This window comes from Oryctolagus cuniculus, chromosome 18 (assembly GCF_964237555.1).
Source record: "Oryctolagus cuniculus chromosome 18, mOryCun1.1, whole genome shotgun sequence".
In the NCBI taxonomy this organism is placed as follows: domain Eukaryota; kingdom Metazoa; phylum Chordata; class Mammalia; order Lagomorpha; family Leporidae; genus Oryctolagus; species Oryctolagus cuniculus.
In genome coordinates this window covers 63,210,213-63,236,174 of record NC_091449.1, presented here as the reverse complement: position 1 = coordinate 63,236,174, position 25,962 = coordinate 63,210,213, and the positions used below count along the sequence as shown (strand labels likewise).

Below are 25,962 nucleotides of genomic sequence, written 5' to 3'. Positions count from 1 at the left end.
TGACTGTGAGGTCCTTAACTCTGCTTTTATTGCTGCTTCTGTTCCCAAGCTGCACTTGAATGTGACCATCAAGTCACTAACAAGTGTTCTGTGAGCCCTCAACTATTCTCTGTCTCTTTAAGCAGGAGCCTTTGTCTCGGGCGCCACAAGTGGTACCATCATAGGCTGGATAATAAGACCAGTGTCTTTCTTTTTCTGGCTCCAGTTGTACATTCCTTCCAAGCAACAGGAACCTGCAGGGCCTCTCTGCAGACCCGAAGCAGGTATTCACATTCTGAGCAGAATACTTTCTAAGTGTGTGCACATGGGGAAAGATGCCCTAAACTGTGACTGTGGTCAAAAGGAAATTAGCATCAAGCCATTAACGTGTCAGTGCCTCACTCATTCTGGGATAACTGACATACCTGTGACATTTGTAAATTATACATCTAAAAACATACGATGTTTCACCTACGATCACCTACAACTTGTAGACACTAATGATGGCATTATAAAACATTGTTTTGCCCTCTTTTTTCAGACTGTACTTAGATATTCTGTATGTTAAAGCTCTTTTTGATTTTCATCAAAAGTAACTGATGTACAGTTTTTAAATATCTTTTAATTCACAAATTGTTTTCTCTGCTTTGGCCACGAAAAATGCCATGTAACATTTTTTCATCTTCTATCAACTAGAGAGGCACTTGTACATTTTTAAAATTGATTTTATTTTGTTAGAGGCAGAAATAGACAGCTTCCATCTGCTGGTTCACTTTCCAAATGCCAACAGTTGGAGACAGAAGTCAGGAGCCAGAAGCTCAATCCAGGTTGTCCACACGGGAGTGAAGGAACTTAAGCCATCACTGCTGTTTCTCCGTGTCTGCCTTAGCAAGAAGCTGGAGTCAGCTGCCAAATACTGAATCCAGGCATTTCATATGGAACGCAACTGTCTAATCTGACAACTGCTAGGCCAAATGCCCGCGCTCCTGGTACATTCTTACCAGTAATCCTATTCCTAGCTTCATTTGGTTCTTTTATTTCTTTTTTTGATTTCCCATCAGTGCAAATTACTTCTTCACTTTTTACTGTTTTAACTGTAACCTATCTTTTTTAAAAGATTTATTTGTTTATTTGAGAGGCAGAGAGAGAATCCATTTTTTTATAACCCCAAATCCTCTCTGGCGTAGCAGAGGGAACCAACTTTTAAATGTCATGATAAAAGGATATGCTATTTAGTGATGATCAACAAAGGATTTTCACCAACAGAAACAGATATAATAAGTTTTTAATATCTTTATTCACAAATGAGTATAATGGTCAGTTTGAACGTTACACATAATAAAATTATGAAAAGTTATATTTACAACAAAACAATGATTTTATATAACTCAATTATCAGATAAACAGCCTCTTGCAATAACAACTTCATGGGCCCAACTCTCCCCTCTGAACAGACTATGATTCTCCCAGAAGTTTAGTCAGGTGTAGTTTCTTGGTGTTTATTTATGTGATTCAAGGCCCATAAGAAAATCTGGACACTGGTATTTGAAACCAGACATGCCCAGGATAGAGAAGAGGCCGGAGTGGGAGAAAGGACACTGGACACTGCCAGCAGGCTCCACCACCGTGCCTCCTGCCTGACTCAGAGCATGCTGGTACTCGGGGTCAGGTCTGGAGCCATCGATATCCTGTGGAATCTCAAATGCCCACAGCTGCTATCCCTCACAGAACATGGCGGTGAGGAAACAGTCCCAACAATTATGTGAAGGTTTCTAAACTTTTAATATCAATAATTAATTTATAAAACACAAATTCATAGAAAGAAGCTGTACAAATTCATGGAAAGAAGCTCTCCAAATAGCCATTAACAAATACGTAGGTACTATGTGCAGTCAGGGAGCTGCTGCACTTACAAAACCACATGGATCTTATTTGTCTCTAATTTTAAAATAATTCATTCCCCTGCTGGGTATGCAAGTGAGCAGTGGAGAGAGTGGTGCATCTGCAATTCCTGAAATTTAAAAAAAAAAAAAAAAAGAAAGAAAAAAAATTAAAACAATCACAGGGCAAAGGATTGGAGTTAATTAAAAATGACCAAGATTAGAGGGTGGATCATGGTTTTGCCTCCCATGAAAGAGCAGAAGCAGAATGTGCAAAAAGTGCATGAATATGCAAAAAAGGGCACAATGGGGTGGCACGCTGGAGTGACAGGAAAGCTCAGAGGCAGTTGCTGATTTTTCTAGTTTGTAAAATAAGCTGACCACTCACCGGCTGGTGCTAAGGATTTCAAAGCTTCCAAAAGATGTGGGCTGGAGAACTTTATCAGGCACCTCAGTGGTTCTTCCCTGTCAGCCAGGATGCCCCCATTTAAGTCACTTTTGAACTTTGTTTCGAGCTGTCAACAAAAAGATTGACAAATTACTATTAAATATATCAGACTGGTGAAGGATGGTGAAGTCAGATTCTGCATTTCATTGTCATTCTTGTTTCATCAGTTATCCCACCTCCATTTCCAACCACCCACCCCCACTGGGTTGTTTTAAAGCAAATCCAAGACACACAGCATTCTTTCTGTACACATTTCAGTATGTACCTAAGAGACTCAAAAGGACTCTCTTCAAAACTGAACCCCGGTAGCATGACCATACATTAGGAAAAACTGGTGTTTCTTTTGGATGTTCACTGTAATACTTTTGCAAGTTTTCTCCAAGTTTGACCTTCTTCAAAATAGAAAAGGTAGGGAAAAATTAGTACCAGCATGAATAAATGTGTACTTTAGCTTACACAATGGGGCCACTCTAAGATGTGTGGAAAGGGAAGTTTTGTGAATCAAATCTCCTGCAGCCTAGGTCAGCATCTGTCTAGCTTTGGTGTGCACCACTAGAGGGCTTGTGAAAACAGATCAGGGTACCAGGGCAGCCAAGAATCAGCGTTTCTTACCCATTTCCAAGCGCAGCTGATATTGCTAGTCCAAGGACCACGCTTTAAGAACCACTGTTCTGGATTATGAGCTGTTTAAAAGGACTGAGTTAAAACCTGCCATTAAGGGACTGCAGCTTTAGTGGTGTCACTCAACTTCTCCCACTACAAAGGAATCAAACCAAACAGGCTTGGGGTCTAAGAAAGCAGATCAGTGCTGTAGCTTCAGGAAGACCAGCCAACATGAATTTTATTGGAGGGTTAGGAGGCAAGAGCAGGTTACAAGTTGTGAGCATGGACTCGGATTAGGCTGATCATGGCACAAACTTCAAGTTCTTCTGTGAGTAACAATGGCTTGCATTATATACCTGAAGCCTGTTATCTGGACTTCCTGGAGGCTAGTGGCACACTTCAAAAACCAGCTAAGGTTGGAGTATTGTTGGGACTACTGGTTTTTTTCTATATGATGTCAACCAGATTACATGATGACTTTTTTACTAAACAAGGGTTTATGAGCACCTACTATGTGCAAACTACTGTTCTAGGTATAGATGAGCTAGAGAGGTAGAATGTACAACAGATCACACCCAATTATATACAACTGAGTTGATATGTGAGATGAAATGAAAAGGCAAACTCAAAATTTCAACAGGTCTTCTTTGCCAACAGGGGAACTTATCAATATAATAAAGAGATCTATTTAACTCACAAATCGATTATGAAATTGAAGTGATTGGGTAGGCGTTTGTGGTGTAGTGGTGAGCATAGCTGCCTTCCAAAACTGAAGTGATAAATGAAAAGAGAATAGTCTCTTAGACCTGTTTTCCACTTAAGGTTTTTGTTCCTATCATAAAACAACAATAACTTGTAGGTGAAATTTAGTCAACATCCTACCTTATACTGTGCAAATTCTAGTCGTGGTTGAGGGTAGTCTCCAAAAGTTTCTTGAGTTATTCTCTGTACTTTGTCTTTTTCTACTGCATTTTCATGAATGATCCTTGAATCTGCTACAGGTGGAAGATTTCACATGAAGCAGCCATTGGGAATATATTTCATCCTTAAAGTATCCTCTTTTTATTTCTAACTTTTCACAATTTTTGTTTAATTAAAAAATAACATCTAATGTTTCTTCTTTTGATTGCAATGATTTCTTATTATAGAAAAGTTATAAAGAACAGGCTGATACAGAGAAAATAGAAGGGAACCATAATTCTACCAGCCAGCAATAAGCATTGTTAACATTTTAATGTGTTTCCATCTGGTTCTTACTACAGTGAGTAATGATGCATACATATGCTTTTATGTATTTTTTAAACTGGAATTACAAAATATACAACTTTGTATCCTGCCTTTTCAACATGAAATTAACAGCTGTTCTTATGCCATTCGAAAGTTATAAAAATGTTTGGCTTGTAACAGCTGTGCCATTTCCTTTTATTGCCAAATCTCCGTTAAGAGACAGCGAAGTTTTCATTTTTTATAAATTTATATTACACCCTACCTCTTTTCTGATCCATTATAGTAGTCTAATAGTCTATTATTTTGGGTTTTCCAGGGAGAACATCAAGTCACCTTTGAGTAGTAACGTGGTTATAATTCTGATGATTCTAGAGAGTAATTGATTCAATGCATTAAGAGACTGCCCAGATTTTAAATCTGGCTATGCCACTTTCTAGCTGTTTTACTTTGTGTAGAGTTGCCAAACCTCTCTGAAACTCACTTTTCTGCTGAACAGTGCTAATTCATGGAACTGCTGTGAAGATTATGGAAATAATACATAAAAACCAATTAGTGGGCTGGCGCTGTGGCGCAGTGGGTTAACACCCTGGCCTACAGTGCTGGCATCCCATATGGGCGCTGGTTCGAGACCTGGCTGCTCCACTTCCCATCCAGCTCTCTGCTATGGCCTGGGGTAGCAGTGGAAGGTGGCCCAAGTCCCTGGGCCCCTGCACCTGCATGGGAGATCCGGAGGAAGCTCCTGGCTTCAGATCGGCACAGCTCCGTCACTGCAGCCAATTGGGGAGTGAATCATTGGATGGAAGACCTCTCTCTCTCCCTCTCTTTCCTCTCTCTGTGTAACTCTTTCAATTAAATAAATAAATCTTAAAAAAAAAAAAAAAACAATTATTGTGATGCTCGGCACTAGAAAAATGCTCAACATCTATTAGCTAGCTTTGTTGTTGTTGTTACATGCTACTCTAGAAAAGTCTAAAGTAGACTTATAGTTGCCTAACTTCCCCCTTCAGATATTTAACTTTTTTTTCTGAAAGCAGTCAATAGTTTTGAATCAGAATTTTACTGTGTATGCATTCTACTGAGTGACAGAACTCTAAAAGTGATGCACTTCCCAACTTCAGTTTTGTCTTGAGACACACATACTGTTTATGTCCAGCCCAACGCTCCTTTCCTGTAGAGGTGCTGTAGGGTTGTGGATTTCAAAGTTCTAGGGAAAAAAAAAACAAACAACTGAATGTTTTACTAATTTTAACACCTTGAAATGCAGATACTAATTGATTTTAGTACATTAAAGTATATGCCATATCTTTCTTTTTTCCAACAAAAGGATATTTAGGGTCACATCCTGGCTGAAATGAGCCTTTCCCAAGCACACAAGGTTGACAAGGGAATGTCCCATATTTGAACAACTCTGACCTTAGTTATAAAGACAGTTCTGCAGCTCCCTCCTGATGGCCTAGGAAAGCAGCGGAAGATGGCACAAGTACTTGCCCAGTACTTGGTCTCCTGCCACCCACATGGGAGACCCGGAAGAAGGTCCTCATTCCTGGCTTTGGCCTAGCCCAGCCCCAGTCATTGTGGTCATTTCAAGAGTGAACCAGTGGATGGAAGATCTTTCTTTCTGTAACTCTGCCTTTCAAATAAAATGAATCCTTTTCTTTTTAAAAATGAAGGCAGATCTGTAAGAAGTACAGGTAGTGAGCACAAAACCTAGAGTGATCAAAGGCAATTTCTGCAATGTGCTGTCTCAGCTTTACAGCTCCAGCTCAGAACCTAAAATTCTCACCAAGATTCCTTGTGGAAAAGTTCTCTGACTCTAAATGGGAGTCTCTCAAACCTCTTCTGTGCCCTGCTAGAGCCACTGGTTTTTATAATTAGCTGCTTGACAATGGACACAACCCTTATATTGTAGCAGAACGGTTTCTATTTGGTGAGAAGGTGTGGGGAGGAGAAAACCATTCTCAAACTATTTTTTTTAATATTTATTTATTTTATTTGAAAGTCAGAGTCACACAGAGAGAGAAGGGGAGAGGCAGAGAGAGAGGTCTTCCATCCGCTGGCCCAATCCCCAATTGGCTGCAACGGCCGCAGCTGCGCCGATCCGAAGCCAGGAGCCAGGAGCCAGGAGCTAGGAGCTTCCCCCAGGTCTCCCACGCGGGTGCAGGGGCCCAAGGACTTGGGCCATCTTGTACTGCTTTCCCATGCCATAGCAGAGAGCTGGATTAGAAGTGGAGCAGCCAGGACCCAAACTGGTGCCCATATGGGCTGCCAGCACTTCAGGCCAGGGTGTTAACCCACTAGGCCACAGTGCCGGCCCCTCTAACTTCTTCTTCTTCTTTTTTTTTTTTTGACAGGTGGAGTGGACAGTGAGAGAGAGACAGAGAGAAAGGTCTTCCTTTGCCGTTGGTTTACCCTTCAATGGCCGCCGCGGCCAGCATGCTACGGCCGGCGCACCGCACTGATCCGATGGCAGGAGCCGGGTACTTCTCCTGGTCTCCCATGGGGTGCAGGGCCCAAGCACTCGGGCCATCCTCCACTGCACTTCCTGGCCACAGCAGAGAGCTGGCCTGGAAGAGGGGCAACCGGGACAGAATCCGGCGCCCCGACCGGGACTAGAACCCGATGTGCCGGCGCTGCAAGGCAGAGGATTAGCCTAGTGAGCCGCGGCGCCGGCTCTAACTTCTTAATGTTAGATTTTTTTCTTTAGAGTAACTTGTAGAGAGGTATCACTTCCTTCCACTTACAACAAACAAAAAACTTAAGTATAACATCTCTGAGGACTCAAAGATATACACAGAGCAAGAACAGACATTCGTCATGCATCGGAAAAAGACCCTGAGCCTATTAAAGGTAGATTCATTTTATCATTAACGGGGAACAAAAAATTAAGTATTACAAATAAACTGCGGGACTTAGACCAATGCTTTCTCCTTTTCATTCCAATCTCTATATCAACTGCTTGACTAATGGGACAAAAAATGAACCATACTTCTGTCTTATATATAAATATATATATATATATTATTTGACAGGTAGAGTTATAGACAGTGAGAGAGAGAGACAGAGAGAAAGGTCTTCCTTCCATTGGTTCACCCCCCCCAAATAGCCGCTACAGCCGGTGCTGCACCGATCCAAAGCCAGGAGCCAGGTGCTTCTTCCTGGTCTCCCATGTGGGTGCAGGGGCCCAAGCACTTGGGCCATCTTCCACTGCCCTCCTGGGGCACAGCAGAGAGCTGGACTGGAAAAGGAGCAACCAGGACTAGAGCCTAGCACCCATATGGGATGCCAGTGCCATAGGCGGAGGATTAACCAAGTGAGCCATGGCGCTGGCCCCTGTCTTATATGTATTTAAGTTCAAAGGATGATATCAAGTTAATCTAAACAGCAAACAAATCCCAACTAGAACTTCTGATTTAGAAACTTGGATCTATATAACCCAGACTCCAAAGACCCATGAGCAGTATAAAGCTATTTTATAAAATTATAAAAAGATGACGGTGAGAAATTATTTTGCTTCCTTTCATGTTAACTAATGGAAGCTTTCTCCAATTCAGTAACATCTAAATTCATCTCCTCTTGTTGGGGTGGACTTTCCTACCTGCTTGTCCAGCGCCTTCTAACTCCTGTGCAGAAGAGAAACCGAAGGCTCATCTTCACAGTCGCAGGCTTACCTGATTATACTGCTTGAAAACAATAGCCTTCAGAGAGTCTAGGTATCTGCTTCTCAGGTCCATCTTCACAATCTGATGGTGTTTGCTAGCGACTGTCAGGGCCTTCAAGTAAAAGTATGTGAGACTATTAGGATTACTGTCCCTGAGTTTCTAACAGTTGTCAAAATAAAATGTAGGAGCTGCAACTGGTGAGTAGCTCCCACTTAAGAGTGCAAGGAAATCCAAAAAATTTAATTTCCTGGCGTGTTAATTTAAAAATTAAAATACCCGTTACTGTCATTAAGTCTCATAAATAGTCCTTTGTACCATTTTTAGAAAAGGGATTCTGTTTAAAGTTAGGAGTATAACAAAATCAAGCTCAGACTAGAAATACATACTCAAGTTAGCATTGTAGAATACCAGTCACCTAATACTACAATGATACTGCCACACAACAATGAAAATATGGATGCTTCAGGGCAACAGAGAAAATAGTATGAATTAAATGCAATTTATAAAAGCTGCCTGTCATTTGGAAAACAAGTTAGAAGACTGGAACAGAACAGCAGAACAAGGTATTTACTTGGAACTAAAGGGAAGAGGTGCGCTTGCCTTAGGATATCCAACCGAAGTGAACATTAGCCTCTGAGGTAAGGTTTAACCACCTGTGACAGTGTGCCTGGATGAATGACCACTACGCACCACAGAGCAAGTGACCCCAAATGTACAGAAGTGTTAAAGGCAAAGAGAAAAGAGCAGTCTTCTGCCATTTCAGAAAAACAACTTAAATGACAAGCAAGTACACCCAGTGGGACGCTGGCTTGCTTAGTCCACCACTCGGGAGTGCAAGATGCTTCACCCAGTTCTACCAGACACGGGTGGGCACAGCCAGGGTACATCTGCTCACCTACAACCATCTGAAGTGGTATCAACTGCAGGTGCCACTGTAGCTGTGAATGCTACGAGGGGAAGCAACAGTCACCAGGCCACTTGAGGGCTGGCTTATTTTGGGGAAAGATGCTAGGAAGCCTGTAACACCCAAGGCAGAACCATAAGCAGAAGAGAAGCTGTATCTTAGGTTAAAGCAGTCTTCTTGTATACAGTACACAGGGAAAACAGTTACAAATAAAAATAACGGTCATTATAGGAAAATACACAATCACAAACAACATTATATGGAACCACATGGAGACATTCTGTTAAGTTAAAGCAAATTATAGAAACACACGCACCAACCCAGTTTTTGCAATCAAACAACTCCTGAAAGCAAATGGCATTTTTTTGGGTGGATGGGATAGGGACAAAGATATGAAGTTTTAAAGACTAACTTTTTATTCTTAGAGACTTATGCATTCACTGCACTTTTCACATTAAGCACTTATTACTCCTAGATTAAGACAATAAAACATAGCTCCAAGCTAGTATCTTAGACCACACTCCCACTTGTGGGTAAGACCACTCTGCTCTTTTTCTTTCAGATGAGAATTAAATTGGTCTCTACATCAAATGCTTATTGAGTAAACTACAAACACTTTTAAGACAAGGATAAGAAAATATTACAACCGATAATAATTGTTCCATACCTGACCCAGCAGGGGGATATTGCTCTTGAGCCTGGAGGAAGAAGTGAAGGCATAGGGAGTGTGGGAGTAGTACACCACGTAAGTAGGCTTGTACTGGTTTGGCTTAGTGTACTGCGTTCCCCAGGCAATTCGGATCCAGACTGCATTCTCCTCGGCATCTCTGAAGCTGACCGTCACCTTATTGAAAAGAAGATTTGAGCTTTCTCACAAAAATCTCATTGTGCCACCAGCTGCAGCTGCTTTTACAGGCAAACGATGTCACTAGAATCTCCTGGGCAGACTGCGATCCAGTAGTCTTTTCTCCTGCTTTTCATGACAGGGTTTTGGGACTCTTTGGGAAAATAACTGATTTTTAGAGAGAAAGGTACACGCCGTGCACAGTCTTTTATAAAGAAATATTTTTTGAAAAATAAATTTACTTATTTATTTGAAAGGCAGAGTGACAGAGAAAGATCTTCCTTCCACTGGCTCACTCCCTAAATGCCTGCAACAGCTGGGGCTGGGCCAGGCTGAAGTCAGGAGCCTGGAACTCCATCCAGGTCTCCATGAGGTGGCCAAGAACTCAGGTACTCCGGCCATCCTCTGTTGCCTTCTCAGACACATCAGCAGAGAGATGGATCAGAACTGGAGCTCACTATAAACATCCCAAGTGACAGTCCAACCCACTGGGCCACAATGCCCACCCCTGTCCCGAAGGAATTATTATTTAAAAAAACTTTATTAATTTGAAAGGCAGAGTAATAGAGAGAGGAAAGCCACAGACACACAAGGAGAGATCTCCTATCTGCTGGTTCACTCCCCTAATGGCCACCATGGCTGGGGCTGGGCCAGACCAAAGCCAGGAGTCAGGAACTCCATTCCAGTCTCCCACGTGGACCATCAACTGGACCATCGACTGCTGCCTTCCAAGGAGCATAAATAAGGAGTGGGATTAGAAGCAGAGCAGATGGGACTTGAACACGCACTCCAATAAGGGATGCTGGCACTGTAAGCACTGGCTTAACCCGCTGCACCACAACACAGGTGTCAGGAAATTTTTTTAAAAAGCTACAATCAGGCCAGCGCCGCGGCTCACTAGGCTAATCCTCCGCCTAGCGGCGCCAGCACACCGGGTTCTAGTCCCGGTCGGGGCGCCAGATTCTGTCCCGGTTGCCCCTCTTCCAGGCCAGCTCTCTGCTGTGGCCAGGGAGTGCAGTGGAGGATGGCCCAGGTGCTTGGGCCCTGCACCCCATGGGAGACCAGGAAAAGCACCTGGCTCCTGGCTCCTGCCATCGGATCAGCGCGGTGCACCAGCCGCAGCGCGCCAGCCGCGGCGGCCATTGGAGGGTGAACCAACGGCAAAGGAAGACCTTTCTCTCTGTCTCTCTCTCACTGTCCACTCTGCCTGTCCAAAAAAAAAAAAAAAAAAAAAAAAAAAAAAAAAAGCTACAATCAAGTTATGAAATCAACACTTTCAGTAATTTCTCGGGCTTGTCCGGAAAACCATGTTTCCCTACATGTAAAGTTTATGAAGGAAAGCAGCCTTACCTAATATCTTTTCATTTTTAAAATACATTTATTTATTTGAAAGGCAGAGTTACAGAGGCAGAGAGAGAGAGAGGTCTTCCTTCTACTGGAGAAAGAGAAAGAGAGAAAGAGAGAGAGAAAGAGAGAGAGAGAGAGAGAAAATCTTCCTTCTACTGGTTCACTCCCCAGATGGCCACAACAGCCAGAGCTGGGCTAATCTGGAACCAGGAGGCTGGAGCTTCTTCCAGGTCTCCCACGTGGGTATAGGGGCCCAAGGACTTGGGCCATCTTCTACTGCTTTCCCAGGCCATAGCAGAGCTGTATTGGAAGTGGAACAGCCAGGACTCAAACTGGTGCCCATGTGAGATACCAACCCTGCAGGCGGTGGCTTTCTCCATCGGCCCCTAGTATCTGTTTTCTAATGAAGCCTTCCTAGCAAGTAGCATAGACCTAGCATGAACCATAAAGCTTCAATAACGGGCTCACAAATGTACTAATCCTAACCCTTCTGTGCACTTAGCTCAAAGCTAAAGGAATGTTATTTGGTGAGAATCTAGGAAGTTATACTTGGCTTTCACTTCAAGGACAATATGTAGGCCTTAGTTTTTGTTGTTTTTTTATTTTTTATTTTAATTTTTCCCCCCAAGAAACCTTTTATTTAAGGAATACAAACTTCAAGCATTTCATAATACAGCCTTTCTACATCTGCAAATGTTTGACAGCTAGAGTGTCATTTAGCAGCCTGCACCCAGATTGTCAGCTCACCTTCCATGGAGCTTCCTCTTGGAGCTCTAACGATGGAAAGGAGGAACTTGAGACAGGTGCACTTGGCTTGCCGACATCTCTTTAGCTCCTCCCTCACAGAGCTCATTCTAGGAAAAGCAGGTTGGTGGCTCTACCCACTATCCAGCTACTTTTCCAAATGCCCTGGGTGCTACAGACAAGGAATCCTCCCAGGGGAGGGTGCAGAGGTGCGGAGCTGTCTTTCTCGAGGGAGCAGCACAGAGCTTGGCCCACATGAGGTGCCAAAGAGCTTGAATGGAAGGAGGCCTTCTTCTGGAGAGCTTCTACAAACACAAAAGCACCCGGAAGATCAGGCTGCTCAAGAGCTGCGCTGATCGTCACCAGCACCACCAGCTGCACAGGACCATCTCACTTCAGCTCACTGAAGTTCAACAGGATTAGCGATGCCGCTGCTCCACCACACCAGCCACATCCACAGTGCTCAGCAGCTGCACGTGGACAGCAGCTGGCCTTCCAGACAAGGCTGACGCAGACACTCCTGTCACTGCACAGAGTGCTCCTGGGTGCTGCCGCTCCTAGGAAAGAAGCCTCTCGGGCCCTGAAAGGACAGGGAAGTTTCTAAAATGTTCAGAGTTTGCCTTTGACATGGAGAAGAATGGTATGGAATATTACTGATTGAAATTGTTACAAAAAAAAAAAAAAAAAAAACCAAGCGTAGCAGATTTTAAGTGCCAAGACGTCATTAAATTTGGATGAATTTTGTTCTTACATTTCTTAGTGCTCTCTGAAGAATTTTCTTAAATGAACTTTTGAACTGTTCTATATCAAACAGGTCGAGGTCTTCACCTGTCAGGATGAGAAGAAAAATTACGTAAACTATGTCTTCAATAAACACATTTGCCAGGAACCCTGGAGCCAGGTATTTTGTGTAAACCTGCAGCAATAACGACAGACTCATTTAAACGCTACAAGGACCTCTGAAATTTTCCATAGATGAATCAGAAATAACCATTTTCTTTGAAAGACAATTGACTGAAGAACATACTGCTATTTATTTTTAAAAACCCAAAATAGCAAATATGAATACTGAATTAAAATGGAAACATCCAATTAAAATATCCACCTAAAATGGAAAATATTACCTGGTCCTTTACTCATCTGATAAACATCCCAGATTTTCTGGTGCCGATGAACTTGAGTACCTGAGAGAGGGAGGAAGGGCTTACTCCTTAGTATCATGTCATTGAACTTTGAAGTAATGTGCTCATAAATATGTACTTCTAATAATGTAAACTTGCGAAAATAACAGTATTTGCATTAATTAGGTTATACAGATTTCTATTCAGAATATAAACCTGATATGTATTAAATTTACTCAAATAAAATTATGATCAGTCCATTCACCCACCCTGCATAATATATAGTTCCATTTTAACATCTGTTCTAAATTTCTTTAAGATTTATTTATTTACCTGAGAGGCAGAGTTATAGAGAGTGGGACAGAGAGAAAGGTCTTCCATCCACTGGTTCACTCCCCAAATGGCCACAACGGTTGGAACTGAATGATCTGAAGCCAGGAGCTAAGAGCTTCTTCTGGGTCTCCCACACAGGTCCAGGGGCCCAGGGACTGCTTTCCCTGGCCATCGCAGGAAGTGGGATCAGAACTGGACCAGCTGGGACTCGAAATGGCGCCCATATGGGATGCTGGCAGATGCTTAACCTACTACACCACAGCGCTGGCTGCCATCTGTTCTTATTTTAGCTAGAGCACTGGTTCTGTTTCCACACAAGCCTACCCTACAGACTGGTGCGCTCCCCTGGCCTGACAGGGAGTGATGAGCTCCCAGTGACTGGTTGTTCACACAGGCTGTTCCTGTGCCTGCAGCCTCTTCTCCCAGCCCCTTACACCCTGCCCCTTTCCCCGCTGTCTACTCAGTGGCCCACCCTGACCACTCTCCCCAGACGGCCCTGTCTTAGCTCCCTTCAGAGTACTCATCGCATCTGCCTACTTAGGTGTTCATTTTATTTTTTTACCATTTAATTTTTAAAAATGTTTTATTTATTTTTTTAACTTTTATTTAATGAATATAAATTTCCAAAGTACGATTTATGGATTACAATGGCTTCCCCCCATAACTTCCCTCCCACCCGCAACCCTCCCCTTTCCCTCTCCCTCTCCCCTTCCATTCACATCAAGATTCATTTTCAATTCTCTTTATATACAGAAGATCAGTTTAGCATATATTAAGTAGATTTCAACAGTTTGTACCCACATAGAAACACAAAGTGAAAAATACTGTTTGAGTACTCGTTATAGCATTAAATCACAATGTACAGCACATTAAGGACAGAGATCCTACATGAGGAGTAAGTGCACAGTGACTCCTGTTGTTGACTTAACAATTTGACACTCATGTTTATGGCTTCAGTAATCACCCTAGGCTCTTGTCATGAGTTGCCAAGGCTATGGAAGCCTTTTGAGTTCACTGACTCTGATCATATTTAGACAAGGTCGTAGTTAAAGTAGAAGTTCTTTCCTCCCTTCAGAGAAAGGTACCTCCTTTTTTGAAGACCTGTTCTTTCCACTGGGATCTCACTCGCGGAGATCTTTCATTTAGGTGTTTGTTTGTTTGTTTGTTTGTTTTTTGCCAGAGTGTCTTGGCTTTCCATGCCTGAAATACTCTCATGGGCTTTTCAGCCAGATCCACGTGCCTTAAGGGCTGATTCTGAACACTTAGGTGTTCATTTAACTAGATTCTCATGGGAACCAAGGACCTGTTCACTGCTGTAGTCCCGGGTCTGAGCACTGCCTGGCATAAAGGTAGCACTCTGTATGTGGTGTCTGCTGAAGGAAGGAATGAATACATGTACGCCACAGAGTAACAAAGTCCACAATATTCTGGAATAGAAACAGACCTTGAAGTTAGCAAGTTCAGGGCTGGTGGCATAGTACAGCAGATTAAGAGTCCTGGCTACCCCTCCCAATCCAGCTCCCTGCTAATGAACTTGGGAAAGTAGCAGGAGATGGTCCAAGTACTTGGGCCCCTGTCACCCATGTGCGAGACCTGGACTGAGTTCCAGGTTGCCGGTTTTAGCCTGGCATGGCTCCAGCCATTGCAGCCATCCGGGAAGTGAACCGTGGATGGAAGATCTGTCTCTCCCTCTTTGTAACTCCACCTTTCATTTATATTAAAAAAAAAAAAAAATTAGAACCTTACTCCATCATCCTTCTAGCTTAAAATTGATCCTGTATTGACCTTTGGATCTCAGACCAGGTTTTCTATATCTCACAAAGAGGCACTTCAAGTTGGCCTCAAGTTGTCACACAGTTGGCACTTCTGGCTTTTCTTGTGCCTCCTGAGGTTCAGCACTTTTCCTTCTTTGGTGCTCAGGTGTCTGGCACCCTCGCCCCTCCACTTACGGCAACAGGCCTGACAATTCTTCATTGATTATCTGGTTTTGCCTAAAGTATGTGTAAGCAGGCACCGCATGATGCCCACTCAAGAGACAGCCTCCAGAGGTTTTGTTTTGTTTTCCCTCTGGTATTTACTCTTTTGGCTAATTGGTTTCTGCGACAAAAACAGAAATTAAATTTTTTATTGTTAATGATGACGCTCCTGGCTTCGGCCTAGCCCAGTGATGGCTGCTGTGGCCATCTAGGGAGTGAATCAGGAGGTGGAAGATCTCTTTCTCTGGCTCTCCATTTCCCTCTGTAACTTTCATAATATAAATAATAAATAAATAAATAAATAAATCTTTAACAAGAAGTTCATGAGGGACCAGCATTGTGGCACAGCAGGTTAAGCTGCTGCCTGCAACAATGACATCCCATATGAGCACCAGTTTTGAGTCCTAGCTGCTCCATTTCCAATCCTGCTTCCTGCTAATGTACCTGGGAAAGCAGCAGAAGATGGCCAAGTACTTGGGCCCTGCCAAGTTACAAGCTCCCGGCTTTGGCCCAGCCCTGGCTTTTGTGGTCATTTGGAGTGAACCAGCCAATGGAAGAACTTTCTCTGTCTCTGTAACTCTGCCTTTCAATTAAATAAATAAATCTTAATAAAATAAAAAAAAGTTTATGAAGTAATTGACAATGATTTACATATAAATAAAGACATTTGCTACCTTATATAGGACATGTCCTAGACTAGTCCAGGATATTTTTTTTTGACAGGCAGAGTGGACAGTGAGAGAGAGAGAAAGGTCTTCCTTCCGTTGGGTCACCCCCCTAAATGGCTGCCACAGCTGGCACACTGCGCCAATCCGAAGGCAGGAGCCAGGTGCTTCCTCCTGGTCTCCCATGGGGTGCAGGGCCCAAGTACTTGGGCCATCCTCCACTGCCTTCCCGGGCCACAGCAGAGAGCTGGCCTGGAAGAGGAGCAACCAGGACTAGAACCTGGTGCCCATATGGGATGCCGGCACCGCAGGCGGAGGATTAACCTAGTGCGCCATGGCACTGGCCCAAGGACATGTCCTGGACTAGTCCATGATCTTTGTGACAAGCATGCTTCCCTGAAGTGTCCCCGTTACAGCAGGGGCTCTCCTCTCCCTCCAGTTCCAAGTACACTCACCCCAGCTGTCATGCGTGTTAAGCTCATACTATTATTATATCAATTTTCTTAGGGGAAGTTAGAGGCTTAGAAAGAAGATGCAACTTGGCAAAGGATGCAAGACTGGTAAACGACAGATGCCAGGTCTTCAAACCCTAAAATCCAAGCCTCACAGACAAAAAAACCTCTGAGGAAAGGGATTAGCTAAGTGTGAATAAAAATCACCAAAACTTACAAACGATGTCTAGAAGGGCTGCATCGCTGAGACTGGCACACTTCTCCTGAAAGAGAGGATAAACTATTTAGCATACGCGGTATACCACACGTACTGTCCCACTTAAGGCACGTTTTAGGCAAGGTCAGAGCGGACTATTAAATGCTCCGAGTGCTTCCTGACAAACTCTCTCAATCTACATTCTTGTAGCCAACAGACCTGCTGCTTCATGTCTCGGTCTAGGCACTCACAACCATTCTCTCATAATTTATTCATTTATCACTTTTTACTTTGCTTTTCAAAAATCGATCTTAGTGGGGTAGTTAACATACATTAAACTGCAGACATTTCACATGGACAATTTGCTAGGTGTTGACTCAGGAATACACCCTCCATTCTTCTCGTGTCTCTTTATTATCCTCCCTTCCACCCTTCTTAGTTCCCATCTCATCGCATCCCCATCCCTGGTCCCAAGGCAACTGCTGATTTGCTTTTTGTCAGTACAGATCTGTTTGCATGCTTCATAGTTTTACATGACTGTTAATATAAGCCTACATTCTTTCACTGGGAAGGGGTCTGGCTTCTACCACTGAGCTTAATTATTTTGATATCAATCCCCCTTTTCCCACCTGTGAATTGTTACTTCTTTTTACTGCTGGGTAATATTCCACTGCATGGCTACTTCACAATTTGTTTGTCCTTCTATCCACGGATGGACATTTTGCTTATTTCCAGTTTGGGCTGGTATGAATAATGCGGCATTACCATCAGTGTCTGTGTCTTTGTGTGGATATGTTTTAATTGCTCTTGGCCGAATCTATGGTAAGCATACATTTTAACTGTTTAAGAAAGTGCCAGACTGATTTCCAAAGTGGCTGTCCAATTTTACCTTCCCACCAAAACAATATGAGAGTTCCAGTTTTTCCACATCTTGGCTACCACTAGGTATGGTCAGTCTACTAAGTGCATTAAATAAGTGTATTAGGATCTCTTATTATGGTTTTAATTTGCATTTTTCTTTTTCTGTTTTTAAAGATGTATTTATTTGAAAGGCAAAGTTACAGAGATGCGAAAAGGCAGAGAGAGAGAGAAAGAGAGAGAGAGAGAGAGAGCGCCAAGCATGCGCTTCCATCCACTCCCCATATGACTTCAATGGTTAGGGTTGGGCCAGGCTGAAGCCAGTAGACTAGAACTGCATCTGAGCCTTTCACATGGGTGGCAGGGACCCAAGCCATTTCCTGCTGCTTTCCCAAGGTGTATTATCAGGGAGCTGGATAAGAAGCAAACCAGCTGGGACTTGAACTGGCAATCATACGGGATGCCGGTGTTGCAAGTGGTGGCTTAACCCACAGCACCACAACGTGGACCCCTTCATTTTTTTTAACGCCTAAGGATTTTGAGCATCTTTTCACACTCTTATTTGTCATCATAAATCTTTTTTTGTGGGGAATGTGCATTCTATCACATCTTTTTTGCCTATTTAAAAAACTGGGTTATTTTCTTATTATTAACTCCTAAGAATTAAAAAAAAAAAAAACACAGATACACACACACACACTTACATATATACCAGGTACAAGTTCTTTATCAGATAATTATTTGAAAATAGGTTCTATGGCCGGCGCCGTGGCTCAGTAGGCTAATCCTCCACCTAGTGGCACTAGCACACCGGGTTCTAGTCCTGATGGGGGCGCCGGATTCTGTCCCGGTTGCCCCTCTTCCAGGCCAGCTCTCTGCTGTGTTCCGGGAAGGCAGTGGAGGATGGCCCAAGTGCTTGGGCCCTGCACCCCATGGGAGACCAGGAGAAGTACCTGGCTCCTGCCTTCGGATCAGCGCGGTGCGCCGGCTGCAGCGCACCAGCCATGGCGGCCATTGGAGGGTGAACCAACGGCAAAAGGAAGACCTTTCTCTCTGTCTCTCTCTCTCTCACTATCCACTCTGCCTGTCAAAAAAAAAAAAAAAAAAAAAAAAAAAAGGTTCTACCAGTCTGGCTCTTCTTTTCATTTTCTTAACAGTATCTTTCAAATAAAAGTACTAATTTTGCTAACATATGATTTGTTAATCATTTTTTCTTCTATGAATGCTTTTAGTGTTCAGCCTAAGAAACTTTTGCCTAGTTCAAGACCACAAAGATATTCTTCTGTTTCTTTCTACATGTTTTATAGTTTTAGGTATTATGTTTGGATTTTGAATCTACTTTGAGTTAATTTTTTCCTTCCCTATAGTACAGAGGATGGTTTGAAATTCATTTTTTGGTAGTATATTTGGGCATCCAATTATTGCATCATCACTTGTTGAAAAGATTATCTTTTCTTCACAGAACTGCCCTTGGTAGCTTTGTCAAAAATCAGTTAACCACATATATATGAGTCTGTATCTACCCTGTAATCTATTGCTTCATTCTTTCTGATGCCAACACCCCCCTGTGTTGGTGACTCTTAACTGTGTAAGTCACCTTGAATACAGGAAGTCTGAGTTGTCTAACTTTCATGTTTCCCAAAAGTCTTTTTAGCTATGCTGGGTCTTTTGCATTTGCACATATGAATTTGAAAATCAGCTTCTGAGGTTCTATAAAACAATCTGCTATAGTCTGAGTGGAGGTCGCACTGCAGTCACAGGTCAACCCGGGAAAGACTGACATCCTAACAACGTCAGGCCTTCTGAACTTCCAGCAGTGTGGATCTCTCTATTTAGATCTTTAATTTCTCTCAGCAGTGTTCTGTGGGTTCAGTTTATAGGACCTACACATTTTTTGTTAGATGGATCTGTATGTATTTCATACTTTCTAATGCAATCATAAGTGACACACACACACACACACACGCACGCATACAATTCCAATTTCTAACTGTTGTTGGCATAGAGATATTCAATACTTTTATATACTGATATGGTATCTTACAATTTCGCTAAACTTATTAAGCCTAGCACCTTTTTTGGGAGAGTATAAATTCCATTAGACTTTTTGCCAGGCTTCTTTGGCCTGACTGCGCTGGCGAGAACTCCCAGTACAACCCCTACTAGGTGAGAGTGGACATCCTGGCTGCCCTCCCTTATGATCTTAAGGGATGGCATTCAATGCTGCATAGCAGGTATGATGCTAGTTCTAGGCTTTTTGTAAATAACTTCAATCATTTTGAGAGAGTTCCCTTCTATTCCTAGTTTTATACATTTTCTTTTATTTTTAAAGATCTATTTATTTATTTGAAAGGCAGAGTTACAGAAAGAGGGAGAGACAGAGATCTTCTATTCACTGGTTCACTCCCCAAATGGCTGCAAAGGCTGGGGTTGGGCATGGCCAAAGTCAGCTAGATCAGGACAAAGCTTGGAGCCTGGAACTCCATCTGGGTCTCTCAACTAGGTACAAGAGCCTATAAGGACTTGGAATAAGGACTTGGGTTATCTTCTGCTGCTTTCCCATATGCATTAGTAGGGAGCTGGATTGGAAGTGGGACAGTTGGAACTTGAATCTGGCATCGCAAGTGGCAGCTTAACCTGCTGTGCTACAACATGGGCTGCTGATAAATTTTCGTAAGGAATGGATGCTGGATTTCATCAAATTCTTTATTTGTAAGTGATGATCATATGTATTTTAAATTTGTTAATAGGATGATTTAAAATAATCAACTTTCAAATGTTAAGCCAATCTCACATTTCTAAGATGAACTGCAGTTGGTAATAATGTATTACTTTTTGAACATATTGGATTTAATTTGGCAGAATTTTGCTGAGAATAATTACATCAATGTTCCTAAGAAATATTGACCAGTAGTTTTCTTTAATGTCTACCTTGGTCTTGCTGTCAGGGGGAATACTGGTCCTGCAGAATGAGTTTAGAAGTATTGCTACTTCTAAACTGCTAGGACTTTTTAAAGCAGGGCTTTTAACCTTGGCAGGCAGTACTGACACTCGGGTCAAATAATTCTCCGATCTGGAGGGTTACCCTACGACATTAACATCCCTAGAACGAAATGCCTCTGTGTATCAGTTTTGCTGCAAACATAGTGCTTGGCTTAAAGATTAAAAAAAAAAAAAAAAGGCATCCCTAGCTTCTACCCAATAGCAGCTAGGGGCCGGCACTGTGATGTAGCAGGTAAAGCCACCACTTGCAGTGCCAGCATCCCATATGGACACCAGTTCGAGTCCTGGCTGCTCCACTTCCGATCCAGCTCTCTGCCACGGTCTGGGAAAGCAGCGGAAGATGGCCCAAGTCTTTGGCCCCTGCACCCACATGGGAGGAAGTTCCTGGCTCCTGGCTTCAGATTGGCGCAGCTCTGGCCATTATGGCCATCTGGGGAGTAAACCAGTGGATGGAAGACCTCTCTCTGTCTCTCTCTGCCTCTGCCTCACTGTAACTCTGTCTTTCAAATAAATGAATAAATCTTAAAAAAAATTCCCTTCTCTTCACTTTTCTACAAGATGGGTTAGAATAGAGTTGTTAGATTTTTTTACTTTCTTTGATTCTGTTTTCCAGCATCCTAAATTTTGTTGGTTATCTCTTAAATGCTATGGTCTCTTTCTCTCTGGCCTTAGATTTATGCTTCCAAAATACCCCCTTATTGTTAGGGTATTGGGTTTTGGCACAATGTAGCAAAAGATGCCTATTTAATCTGCCGTATTTTATAGGAAAATGTTGAACCATGGTTACAAATATAATGTAAAAAATTCAGATATCCCTATGTTCATCAAAAAAATAATCATTAAAAGAGTGATAAGGCAAACATACACTGGGAGAAAGAATTTATTTATCTGACAAAGGACTTATTCAGACCACATGAAGAACTATAACTCAGCAAGAAAAAAGATACTCCAACAGAAAAATGGACAAATGATTAAACAAATCAAAACAAAAAAGCAAATCCAGGGGCCGGGGCTGTGGTGTGGCAGGTAAGGCTACATCCTGCAGTGCTGGCATCCCATATGGGTGCCGCTTTGAGTCCTGGCTGCTCCACTTCTACTGTAGCTCCCTGCTATTGCCCGGGGAAGCAGAAGATGGCCCAAACACTTGGACTCCTGTGCCCACATGGGAGACCTGGAAGAAGCTCCTGGCTCCTGGCTTTGGATAAGCTCAGCTCTGGTCGTTGCGGCCATTTAGAGAGTGAACCAGTGGATAGAAGATCTCTCTCTCACTCTCTTTCTCTCTGCCTCTCTATAACTCTGCCTTTCGAATAAATAAATAAATCTTAAAAAAAAAGAGCATATCCAAATGACTAATAAACAGTTCTTCACTTCATTTGGCATCAGGGAAATGCAAATCAAAACTACAGTAAAAATCTCTACAAACCTGGCAGAAGGCCACAATGAGAACACAAAGTACCAACTATGACAAGGATGTGGTTCTAAATTTTCACAGACTGCTGATGAGAGTGCAATTTTGTGCAACTCCTTGTGAAAATGGCTCGGTGTTTTGTACCAAAGCCTGATATACTCACACTCATGACCCAATGACTACACTCAAACTGCTGGTGAGTATAAAGTGGAGAACTCTTTGTGTACTATACCAAAGCAAGATACATGCATGTCCTAGAAAGTAGTAATTTCACTCTTAGGTTTATATCAAACAAAAATGAGTATATATGTTCACTAAAACATAAGCCGCATGATGTTCATATTATAATAGCCAAACACTTGAAACTACCAAAGTGCCCATCAAAGGTAGGGTGGATAAATGAATTACATATTTATACAATGGGATTAACAACCTCAATGAACAACCTACTACAAGCAACAATGTGGCTGAATATCAGCTCCATCAGCCTAGTGAAAGAAGCAAGACATAAAAGAATATACAGTATGCTTCAACTTATACAATGTAGAAAAGCAAAACTAATCTATGCTGCTAGAAGACAGCGTAGTTGGTGTCCCTGGGAGTGAGGATCGTGCTTCTGGAACACGGGTGTGTTCAGTTTGGGAGAATACACAAATCTGGACGTTCAGCTTTCTGTAAGGATTCTGTATGTATATAAAAATGGTATTTTTCACATGGAGCGTGTGCAGCAGCATGCAGAGTGGGATTCTTCCCCACCATCATGCTCTCAGGCCAACCACGACTAACAACCTGGTTCTTTTTTTTTTTTTTTTTTTTTTTTGACAGGCAGAGTGGACAGTGAGAGAGAGAGACAGAGAGAAAGGTCTTCCTTTGCCGTTGGTTCACCCTCCAATGGCCACTGCGGCCGGCGCACTGCGGCTGGCGCACCGCGCTGATCCGATGGCAGGAGCCAGGTTCTTCTCCTGGTCTCCCATGGGGTACAAGGCCCAAGCACTTGGGCCATCCTCCACTGCACTCCCGGGCCACAGCAGAGAGCTGGCCTGGAAGAGGGGCAACCGGGACAGAATCCTGCGCCCCGACCGGGACTAGAACCTGGTGTGCCGGCGCCACAAGGTGGAGGATTAGCCTAGTGAGCCGTGGCGCCGGCCTAACAACCTGGTTCTAATCCTTCTGGATTTCTACCCCAGCAGGGCTTTTAACCTTGGCAGGTAGTACTGACACTCGGGGTCAAATAATTCTCCGATCTGGAGGGTTACCCTACGACATTAACATCCCTAGAAAGAAATGCCTCTGTGTATCAGTTTTGCTGCAAACATAGTGCTTTGCTTGAAGATTAAAAAAAAAAAAAAAATGGCATCCCTAGCCTCTACCCAATAGCAGCCCATAATACTCCAATCCTCTAGTTTTGACCAAATGCTCTATGTCCTTCAGGCGACAAAATAACCCTGCAGGAAACTCACTGCTTTACAAGTAAATACCGACACATATGCATGTGATACAGGTTCTGTCACCGTTGCATACAAAGACCCACTTTGTCCTTTTTAACTGCTGAAGAGTATTTTGTTATTGGAGAGATCATTGTTTATCCAGTGGCCTGCATATGGTTGCTTCCATATTTTGTTTTTAAAGCAATGCTAGTTCATATCTTTATATAAGTACTTATGTAAATATTTATAGTGTATAATATGACTTATATATACCTCCTTTAAAAATATTTTTACTATAAATTACCAGAAGTGGAACTGCTAGTTCAAAAAATATACCAATATGAAAGTGAATGAGGAAACAGCATACCAGAATATGGGAATTTTTGGTACCAGCAACTTTTCTGAGTCCAAAATAATTTTACAATAAAAAAGTAAATAAATACACACATGCAAAAAGTGTACTTTTCCCCTCACAACTTTGTCAACATGTATCAGTGTTACTATCTTTTATTTTTGACAATAGGTTAAAAAAATTGCAAAAAATACTGCTCTTTATTTTAACTTGTTTTGACCCTTTCTCTCCTCCCATAATATTCACTTTTTTTCTCATTGACTTGTAACCAGTCTTTGTAAGCTGAGTACCTAGCCCTCATCACTCAGTTCGGCAGCTGCCTTAAATCCCTTTTGGACTAAGGAAAGGGAGAAAGACAAAGCCAAAGGGCTAGCATGTTGTTCAAGGTTCACCATACCTCACACAGCAGAACCACACTTTGAGCAAGAGAGTCCTTTCTCTGCCGCAAGTTTAACGTCTGCAGTTGACTTTCAGACAAAAAATTCCAGGCTTCGAGGACTGTCATCATTTCAGACATGGGGATTTTCAAGATGGTCCTCCTGATAAACTCAGCAATAGTTTCATCCATCCCTGTGGCACTTTGACAAAACAAAACAGCACAACACGGAATTGACAAAATGCAAAAGTTTAATGCAACTATTAATTTTTCAAAATCCTATTTTCAGCTTTAAAGGCCAAACGTGGAAATGTTTACCTTTTTTCCCTCCACTGTGCAAACAGTGCGTTGGCATAAGGATTTAATTTTCTCCTTAAGCTGTTTATTAAGGCATGTGTTAGAATTGTTTTACTTATTTATTTTTAAAATCAGTGCTATTTCTTTCTTGGCTATGTAAATCATCCATCTATTCACTGATTCATGCAACTCCTTACAAAGCACCCATGCATGCTAGGCAATTTTCTAGGCACTTGGGATAGTTCGATCTTTAACGCAAAAGACAAAAATCCCCGACAGGATGGAGCACTCGTTCTACTAGGAAAAAACAGACAATAAGAACATCACAAAATATGTGCTGGACAGGAAATGGCACAGACAGGCCGAATGTGGAGGGGCAGAGAATCAGGCCTCACCGCAGGGCATCTGAGGTAATCCGGGGAGCAAGTCCCCTGGTGGGCACAGTCCACTAGGGCCTCCAAGGACGACGGGACAGGAAGCGGCCTGGGTCAGGGAGGGGTACCTCGGTGGGGGAAGACTGACAGGAAGGGGAGCAGCAGACACGGAGAGAGGCGACAGCAGAGAACTGCTTTTACTCTCAGAGGTGACGCTGACTCCTCGCGCTTCGGTTTCCACCACGATTCTCCGGTCTCCTGCGCTCAGGCAGGGGCGGAGCAGGCCTGGGCAGAGCTGAGACACGACGGGCAGGCGTCGCGGCACAGCAGGTGCAGCAGCCCGCCTGGGACACCCACAGCCCACGGCAGCCCGAGCGCAGTCCCTCCTGCTGAGGTGCCTGGGGGCGCCTGGGCCCCTGCCACCCACGTGGGGGCCGATGCAACCTGGATCCGGGCTTCCGCTCTGCCCAACCCGCTTGTGGCCATGTGGGGGAGCGAACCAGTGACGGGAGACCCCTGTCTCCCCTTGCCTTGCAAGTAAGTCAATCTCAGGGAGACGAGGAGCCAAGGCGGAGGGAGTGGTACACTGCTGAGAGAAGGCCCACGGGACTTCCTGATGGATGAAACGTGGGGTGTAAGAGAGGAACCAAAGACGACATCAAGGTTTTCTGGCTGCGCCTGTCAGCCGCGATGGGAGAGCCAGAAGAAACCCCGAAAACCCCGAATTCCACTCTGGATCGGTAAGCCTCAAGTGCACACGCTGAACACACGGCGGGATCCGCGAGTCCTGAGGCAAAGCAGGCGCTCTAGACAGGTTTTGCTGAATGAACTCACGACCAAAAAGAAAAAGAAAACCGTTTCAAGTAACGTCCCTGCAGACGCTGCTGAAGAGGCTGCACGGACGCCGCTGCTCAGCGCCCTGAAGACGCAGCCATCACGTGACCGCGCGGCACCGCTCCCGCGCAGACGGGTCCCTGACGTAAGGCCACGCCCCCGGCCGGCGGAGATGACGTCACGACCAGGCGGCGTCCCCGGCCCCAGCCCCTCAGCCTCAGTCCCCCTCCCCCGAGCCGGGAACCGAGCGCCGATCCTACGACTTGAGACCCGCGGGAGTCGCGAGACAGTCGCCCTACAGGCTTCCTCCGGGCTCTCACCGCCCTCCGGGCCCCGATCCCTGGCCGCCAGGGGCTCCCTTACCGGCCCACATCTCCAGCCGTCTCTCTCCGCCGCGGGTGTTCCCGCCCGAGGTGCCTTCAAAGCTTCCAATTGCAGTGCGCGCCGCTTTCAAGCCCCGCCCCCGGAGCGTGCACTTTGCATTGTGTTCCGAGTACGGGGGAGTGCGTGTGACGGCGAAACGCCGAGTCCCAGCGCTAATCGTTTTCATACAGGAGACCGTTTGAGTAAACGTGTGCTCGGTTGGTCGCCGAGACTACTTTGTTGGTTCATTTTGCTATTAAGGCGGTGCATGTCTCACTGGCTCCGCTCGCTC

The 25,962-nt window shown here is 43.7% G+C and overlaps 1 protein-coding gene across 9 annotated transcripts; it reads right to left on the bottom strand.

Moving 5' to 3' along the window:
• Nucleotides 1–1,257: 1,257 nt before the first annotated feature.
• Nucleotides 1,258–25,962, bottom strand: CENPN (centromere protein N). Of its 9 annotated transcripts, none has more exons than XM_070062793.1 (12): nt 24,495–25,429; nt 24,121–24,180; nt 23,824–24,004; nt 16,400–16,445; nt 12,760–12,819; nt 12,387–12,463; nt 9,368–9,544; nt 7,806–7,907; nt 5,278–5,341; nt 3,793–3,902; nt 2,248–2,374; nt 1,258–1,990 (listed from the first exon to the last, which is right to left on the bottom strand). In XM_070062793.1, the coding sequence occupies exons 3-12, from the start codon at nt 23,992–23,994 to the stop codon at nt 1,908–1,910; spliced, it is 1,017 nt and encodes a 338-aa protein (XP_069918894.1). In that variant the 5' UTR covers nt 23,995–24,004; nt 24,121–24,180; nt 24,495–25,429; the 3' UTR covers nt 1,258–1,907. The 9 variants fall into 9 exon arrangements, with proteins under 9 accessions (XP_069918894.1, XP_069918892.1, XP_008255874.1 ...); XM_070062791.1 differs by having other exon boundaries at nt 3,793–3,905; nt 24,121–24,393; nt 24,495–25,427; XM_008257652.4 differs by having other exon boundaries at nt 3,793–3,905; nt 24,495–25,427.

Excerpts from the sequence above, each read along its gene's own strand:
- CENPN (XM_008257653.4), bottom strand. The coding sequence starts at position 23,994 with ATGGATGAAACTATTGCTGAGTTTATCAGGAGGACCATCTTGAAAATC. Across the intron at positions 16,446-23,823 it reads GTGTGGTTCTGCTGTGTGAG|GAGAAGTGTGCCAGTCTCAG; the intron begins GTATGGTGAACC and ends CCTCTCTTTCAG. Across the intron at positions 9,545-12,386 it reads TTCAGAGAGCACTAAGAAAT|GTGACGGTCAGCTTCAGAGA; the intron begins GTAAGAACAAAA and ends CTTTTCAATAAG.